This window comes from Camelina sativa, chromosome 19 (genome assembly GCF_000633955.1).
Source record: "Camelina sativa cultivar DH55 chromosome 19, Cs, whole genome shotgun sequence".
Taxonomy (NCBI): domain Eukaryota; kingdom Viridiplantae; phylum Streptophyta; class Magnoliopsida; order Brassicales; family Brassicaceae; genus Camelina; species Camelina sativa.
The window spans coordinates 18,950,897-18,958,294 of NC_025703.1; the positions used below are offsets into that span (position 1 = coordinate 18,950,897).

At 35.8% G+C, this 7,398-nt stretch overlaps 2 protein-coding genes and 1 pseudogene across 2 annotated transcripts; 1 reads left to right on the top strand and 2 right to left on the bottom strand.

Moving 5' to 3' along the window:
• On the bottom strand, window positions 216-1,066 carry LOC104766674 (pathogenesis-related protein 1). Its single transcript, XM_010490597.2, has one exon. It carries the CDS (start codon window positions 985-987, stop codon window positions 502-504), a length of 486 nt encoding a protein of 161 aa, XP_010488899.1. The 5' UTR covers window positions 988-1,066; the 3' UTR covers window positions 216-501.
• On the top strand, window positions 2,517-3,814 carry LOC104766675 (probable xyloglucan endotransglucosylase/hydrolase protein 10). Its single transcript, XM_010490598.1, has 4 exons — window positions 2,517-2,751; window positions 2,833-2,933; window positions 3,005-3,198; window positions 3,279-3,814. The coding sequence occupies exons 1-4, from the start codon at window positions 2,553-2,555 to the stop codon at window positions 3,679-3,681; spliced, it is 897 nt and encodes a 298-aa protein (XP_010488900.1). The 5' UTR covers window positions 2,517-2,552; the 3' UTR covers window positions 3,682-3,814.
• Window positions 5,496-6,932, bottom strand: LOC104767974 (annotated as a pseudogene).

Here is a 7,398-nt window from a genome sequence, read left to right on the forward strand (position 1 = left end):
TCTCAGTCTTTACAAAATTTGAAATATTTTTTTTAGTACTAACTAAATCATGTGCTTTTATGAAAATGGAAAAGAGAGTTTTCTTTGGTTAAAGTGGTATATTTGAAAAACTAGAAATGAGAAGTTGGTCCAGGTTTTTTTTTTTTTCAGAAGCACGGTCTAAGTAAACGTAAAAGCTGGAAAGGATTCTCAAATACCTTTTGCTGGATTTACAGTGTCAGAACAGAAATCACCATCATATAAACAATCTTTAGCGAGATAGTCTACAACACTATTACAAGAACGATATTCAACAAAAAAATTTCAAAAAAGAAACTTATTATAGTTCATCATAATAGTTAAGAGCATAACTTATTATTATGAAAACTTTGGATAGTTCTGCTCTTAATTATTTGTATTATTTAATAAATATTGATAACATCCTACATATGATGCTTCTTATTGAAATATATATAGACACGTCTTTTATGTCCGTGTGTTATGTATATGCATGATCACGCATTAGTAAGGCTTCTGGTTCGCATAGTTCCCACGAGGACTATAGTTGCAACTGATGATGGTTCCACCATTATTACACCTCACTTTAGCACATCCGAGTTTCACTGAATTCCTCCAAACAACCTGAGTGTAATGACCGCAAACTCCGTTGCACGTGTTGGAAGCGTAGTTGTAGTTAGCCTTCTCGTTAACCCACATGTTCACGGCCGAGACGCCAGACAAGTCGCTGCTACCCCAGGACAAGTTCTCTCCGTAAGGCCCACGCGAGTGTACGAGTCTGCAGTTGCCTCTTAGTTGCTCTGCGTAGCTCCGAGCGTAAGCTGCAACCGTCTCGTCCCACTGCATGGGGCCTACGCCTACCGCTGCTCGTGCCTGGTTGTGAACCCTTAGATAGTCTTGTGGGCTGTCTTGAGCCTTGGTAGGAAGAACAAGAGCACCTACAAGGGCTACAAATACTATTAGGAATCGAGAATAGCTACTGAAATTCATTTTTCTTAGTTGAGGATGGCTATTTCCAAGCTTTGTTGTGTTATGATCTTGGGGTTCGCAAGCATGGTTTATATAGAGATTTGGAAACTATAACGCATTTTGCGGACACAAAAATAAACGACGTTTAAAACACAGATGGTCCATATGAACATTTTCCTAGCAATTGTCCGTATGAATAAAAACTGAACTATTCTTTGTCAATTTTCAACAGTATGAATATTTTTGGTAATATCCCTTGTAATCGTTTCTTATTAATAACTTTGTCATTTTTCATATATTTTCGTATCTTTTGTTGTTGTATTGCGTAACACAAATGAAGTTTCTTAACAAAAAGAAAAGAAAGAGAAAAAAAAAACTTGAATGAAGTTTATTAAGGAAAATTCATTTATATATGTTTCATGTCATTCAGTTGTTCTTTTGTTATTCTTAAGTCTTTGCACAAAAAAAAATTCTAAAGTCTTATATTTGGAAGTGATCAATATGTTATAGTTTATCAGAAATATTGGAATCCTAATGAAAATAATATACAAAAATCATATAGAACCTTATGCAAAGGTTTACGCAATTAAGATTATATTTAGAGTCAATTATCAAAATAAATAAATGAAAAGTCATAAAGAATTGTCTTCTAGTGTTTCATGCATGTGAAATATTTCTATCCCACTTGCCTATAGCTGAAAAGTCGTGAAGAATATATGCCGCCACATCTATGACGTAACTAAAACAGTGACGACATAGCCAAAAATCAGAAATAATATAGTTTTGGGATTTGGATATAACATCGTATACTGTATACACTTGAGCACCCATTGAAAATGGGCCATTATATACACCTTTTGTTTTTGGCCAAACACTTGATCACCCATTGACGATGACTAATTGGTTTAGTAGTTGATGGGTGCATGCACTCCTTACCAAAATATCACAATATGCAATGGTTCAAAATTTTCAATCGAGATATGAATGTGATTCTAACCTTATTTTATCTCCAGTCGTATAACTAATTCTGTACCACCCATTCCTAGGGATTTCTAAGCAATAACACTAATTTTAAGTAAAAAACAGGTAAAAATATATATGCTGTCATATTCAATATGATATACTATCACAATATGAAAGTATTTTTAAATAAAATAATTAACATGTTATACCAAAAATATAAAAATTAACTAGATGGTTACCCTAGAACAATCATTTAACACTTAACTTGATATAATGTTAAATGAAGAATTATTAATTTGGATATATTTTTTTTTGTGTAAATGAGTACTATTTTCCTGATAAAATTAATTATATGTAATATTATTTCTAAAAGAAAAGATAATTAGTTAGCAAGTATAAACTGTAAGGAAGATAACCAGCAACATTCTTACGTTTTGAAAAAGAAAACAAAAAAAAAAATATTCCTACGTATTATTATTCTCGTTGCTTCTCTTCAAAGATATTCTTTGCATAGGAACACAATTTACTTCAAACACTTTTCTCATGCAATACAATATTTATATATATATTGATCAATGATTGTCATATTTGTCCAACGTACTCAACCTCAAACGTCTTAATAAATGACTCTAATAAATCGCTCAAAAGCATTTATACTTCTCATAGGATTCTTCATCTCAAGTTTGCTATTATGTGTCTCACAAGCTTCCTTTGTTTCTTCGGGAGATTTTAACAAAGACTTCTTCGTAACATGGTCTCCTTCCCACGTTAACACCTCTAATGATGGTCGATCAAGAACCCTTAAGCTCGATCAAGAATCTGGTATTTAACATTCTCATTCACTGTCTCGATCCTTCTCTTTTATTTTTTTCCGGTAGCAAGAACTTTATGTTTTGTTATTAGGAGCTTCCTTTGCTTCCACCCAGACGTTCTTGTTCGGGCAGATAGATATGAAGATCAAACTTATCCCAGGAAGTTCTCAAGGAACCGTGGTTGCTTATTATGTAAGAAACCTTCTCCACTTCTCTAACATCCTAACATGAATGAACTAATAATTATTTTAATGATTCAACAGATGACCTCGGATCAGCTAAAACGGGATGAGATTGACTTTGAATTCCTGGGAAACGTTAATGGTCAGCCTTACATTCTTCAGACAAATGTCTATGCCGAGGGAATTGATAACCGTGAAGAAAGGATCCATCTCTGGTTCGACCCAACCAAGGACTTTCACACTTACTCTATCTTATGGAACATTCACCAAATTGTGTAAGATTCTTCAACAAAAGTCTCTCCTGCCCTATGTACTCCTCCAAGATGCATAAGAATGTTGTTTTGTTGGTTTTTAGATTTATGGTGGATCAGGTTCCCATAAGATTGTACAGAAACCACGCGGATAAAGGTGTAGCCTACCCAAGGTTGCAACCTATGAATGTACAGGCGAGTCTATGGAACGGTGAGAGCTGGGCTACACGCGGTGGGCATGACAAGATTGATTGGTCAAAGGGCCCATTCGTGGCATCCTTTGGGGATTACAAGATATATGCTTGTGTTTGGAAAGGCAACCCAAGATTGTGTAATGGAGAGAGCAATGAAAACTGGTGGAACAAGAATGATTTCAGTTCTTTGACAAGAGTGCAAAAGAGATGGTTTAAATGGGTGAGAAAGTATCACCTGATTTATGACTATTGCCAAGATTATGGAAGGTTTAATAACCAGCGCCCCAAGGAATGTAATCTTCCTAAATATTGAATTCGCTTTTCAGCTTTTTACCTTTTTATTCATTTATTAGGCGATGAATCTCTTTTATAAATTGCTTTGTGTTAGAAAGAGTTAAAAGTTATAATAATTTAAAATGGTCTAAAGACCAAAACATCTTATATTAGATTCTATTTTCTACATGAAATTTCAAATATGTGGATTAAGGTGATTATATGATTGCAAATAATGGTTGCAATTAAATTTATGTTGTAATGCAATTAAAAATCTGTGAAACAAATGATAATTTGAATAATAAGAATACCTTGTTGAGATATCAGTGTGCATAATTAGAAATCGTATTACCATAATTTCCCACCTCCTCACTTGAGAGTTTCCCACTAATACACTGCTCATTGTCAATACTCACTCTAGGAAAAAATGCAGTTCAAGCTAATGTTGGTCCTGACTTTTGTCCCAAAAGATATGGGACTTTGAGATTATAGGTAAAAGAACCTACATGAAATTTTTGAAGAATCAAAGACCATAAAGAAATATTTATGTATATTGCTTAGAATGACTTCCAAGTCTTTTATAGACCACATAAGATATCTTAGAGAATCTAATTGCAGTCACAAAGATATGAACTATCTTTGACCAAATCACATCTTGTTACGTGATTGCAGGAGCAATAACTTGGTTCGTAGATGACGGAGTTGATTCCGTTAATACCCCCCCTCAAGTTGGAGCATGCCGCTTGCAAATGCCCGAATTGACCATAATAGCTTCAACTTGACCACTACGATCACAAGTCTTGGTTGCTCTTCCAAGACCTGAACAGTTTTGCATATAAACTGCAAAACAAAAATCTTGCAAATGACCAGCGGACTGATTGTTTGCCATTGCCCAATTTCAATAAGAGGTGCTTCTATACTCATTGTCTTCCACACAACCTCGTTTCTTCCTTGCTAAGCTATCTGCTCAACACCATTGTTTTCGTGGTCGTCATGCTTTTCACGTCTGATGCTTGTCGGAATTTTCGCAAGACAACCAAATCCATGTTCTGAACTTGATCATGTCTCCATCTTCAAATCTCGGTTTCGGTATTCGTCACGGTGTTATACTCCACCGTTGAGTCATCTCGGCTTTTCTTGTCGTAATATGGTTCGTCGATGTCACAAGTCACGACACAAGAGTTGTATTCCTTCAAGTCATGTTGGATTCCTTCAAGTCGTGTTCTTTTTTGTCGGTTTCGTCGATACCTTCTTAATTTATATCTTCTTGGATTCCACTGTCGTTTTTTCATCATCAGATCTGGGGCACCATTGAATTGAACTTGAGTGATAGTGGCTCATGATTTCTCGGTCTTGGCAATACGCCGGTGCCATTGTCTTCATCACCGTCGTCATCTTTGATGGTCATCATAATCGATCGGCTCTGATAGCATGACGAATCAAAGACCATAAGAAAATATTTATGTGTATTGTTTAGAATGACTTACAAGTCTTTTATAGACTACAGAAGACATCTTAGAGAATCTAATTACAATCACAAAGATATAAACTATCTTTGACCAAATCACATCTTGTTACGTGATCGCAGGAGCAATAACTTGGTGCGTAGATGACGGAGCTGATTCCGTTAATAATTTTGATAAAGATCCACCAGGTTTAAGAATGCACACGAGCAAAGGCAGTTTTTAATCATTCATATATTGTACCCAAAAAACATGGGGATCGAGCAAGGATAAAAAAGTTATACATCGAAAACAAAAGAGGGGAAACAACAAACATGGGACTGAGAGCATAGAAAAAGAACAACAGATAAAGATAAAACGGAGGGGTCGCCAAGTTGCGGTTGATTTGTGGTCACTTGGCACGTGCGAAGTCGAGAGATTTTTTGCCATCGTGTGGTTGGCCGAAGAAGTTACTCATGTAGTCTTTGAACAACAACTCCTTGTATCGAGCCACTCCGTCGCGTTTCACAACTTCCGGCAACGGTCCGATCTTCTCTGAGGGATTAGGTGCCGTGAATATGGGCACAGAAACTCTTGATCCCATGTTTGTGGTTCTAACCCTATGCTCTGCACTTTTGTACTTACCATTGCTCAATATCTGTTGAACATAGAGACCACCAATGCCGTCTTGTAATAAAACTGTCAACATTCCCATGTCGGAGTGACGGCCTACGCCAATTATAAGCTCGGGGCTCGGACAGGTGGGGTAGTAGTTCATGTTGACCATCTTGGTTCCCATCAAACCGTTCATCCTCTTTCTTCTAGTCTTACTCCTAAATTCTCCATCACAATGTTCACTATATTTTTCACCATTTCCATTGATGACTGCAGGAACTTAAGTGGCACCTCTCTGTCACATATATATATATATATATATATATATATAAATTTTGTAAGTTTAAATTATATATGATTCAATCAAATTCCAATGACTTGATTAATGTCTTTCTATCTATTATTTTACGTTTCACCTTATTTTTATCATGGGTTTCCTAACATTTAGATATACTCTATATATTTATATATATAACAAAAGTTTGTGTGTAAATATAAAATATATTTTTAGTTCATATATATACCTGCATGGTTGAGGCCATTGTTGAAGAGCCTCAAGGTCATTGGTGTACATCATGCTCACATAATCCTTCCACTCAATCGCCTTCTCCTTATCTGGCACGAAGCTCGTTCCGTACTTAACCAGCTTGCTTGGACTCACTTCTTTTAGGTATATCGCTTTTTCCTCAGGAGCTTGTGCGAAAAACTCATGAGCCGACGTTTTTAGCAATTCGAGCAGCTCCACAGAAACACCATGGTTCACAACCTGCCATTTGCATTTCATCCTCACATTATACATTTATCATATATATTAAACATGCATCGGTAAGAGATGTATATATAAATATACTCAACCTTATATATTAAAGTGAGTTTATAAGTATTAATGTAATATCTAGGTCGAATCGACATGTTTACAGGCATTTATAGCTTCTTTCTACACCACCCGAAATGATATGTTTGTATTTACCTGGAAGAAGCCAAGTGTCTCAGCAGCTTCGACGATCTGTTTGGCCACCTCTTTGTGGTGTGGGCCATCTAGGTGGGAAAGGTCGATTGGCTGGGAAGCCTCACACGTAAGTGCGTTTTGGGTCGGGATTCGTTCAGCTTGAGGCTGGACGAAGGGTTGTGGAACACTGGAGAGGCCCGAGTCTATCATTCCTTTCACGCCGTTGCCTTGTTTGACCACGAAATTGAACAATGTAGTTTGGTCCTCGAAATTGATGATAGCCATTGTCTCTACACTTCTGCTTGAGAATTGAATGCTTTTTATCTTTTATGTTAGATAGAAAAATGAGTGTTGAGAAGTGACAACGTGAAGAGGGTATATATAATAACGAAAATACCAAGAGCTAGTGTGTCTAATCACAAGCGTGCATAATGCCAAGATTTCGATATAGTTATCTGTACGTACGTAATGTATCGAAAGAAGAGGTTTAATATATCTCAAGTATACCTACATATCTAGTTTTTTAAATATTTACCAACCCCCTCTACATATAAAAGGTTGATGCATGGTAATACAAATTGAAGTAAAAGTTAATTTAGTTCTTTCATTTTCTTGGTAGTCTATATTTATAAAGTTAACTTTGCTCACTTCTCCTTCCTCCACATCAGCATCCACCTAATCAATTTTTTTTGCATAAAAAATACTATTTTTTAATATTCATTCAATGCATATTTATTAATTATAATTAATA

Bases quoted from the DNA above. Each gene is read 5' to 3' on its own strand.
- LOC104766674 (XM_010490597.2), bottom strand. From the start codon at position 987: ATGAATTTCAGTAGCTATTCTCGATTCCTAATAGTATTTGTAGCCCTT.
- LOC104766675 (XM_010490598.1), top strand. From the start codon at position 2,553: ATGACTCTAATAAATCGCTCAAAAGCATTTATACTTCTCATAGGATTC. The intron at 2,752-2,832 runs GTATTTAACATT...TTTTGTTATTAG, and splicing joins TAAGCTCGATCAAGAATCTG to GAGCTTCCTTTGCTTCCACC. The intron at 3,199-3,278 runs GTAAGATTCTTC...GTTGGTTTTTAG, and splicing joins TGGAACATTCACCAAATTGT to ATTTATGGTGGATCAGGTTC.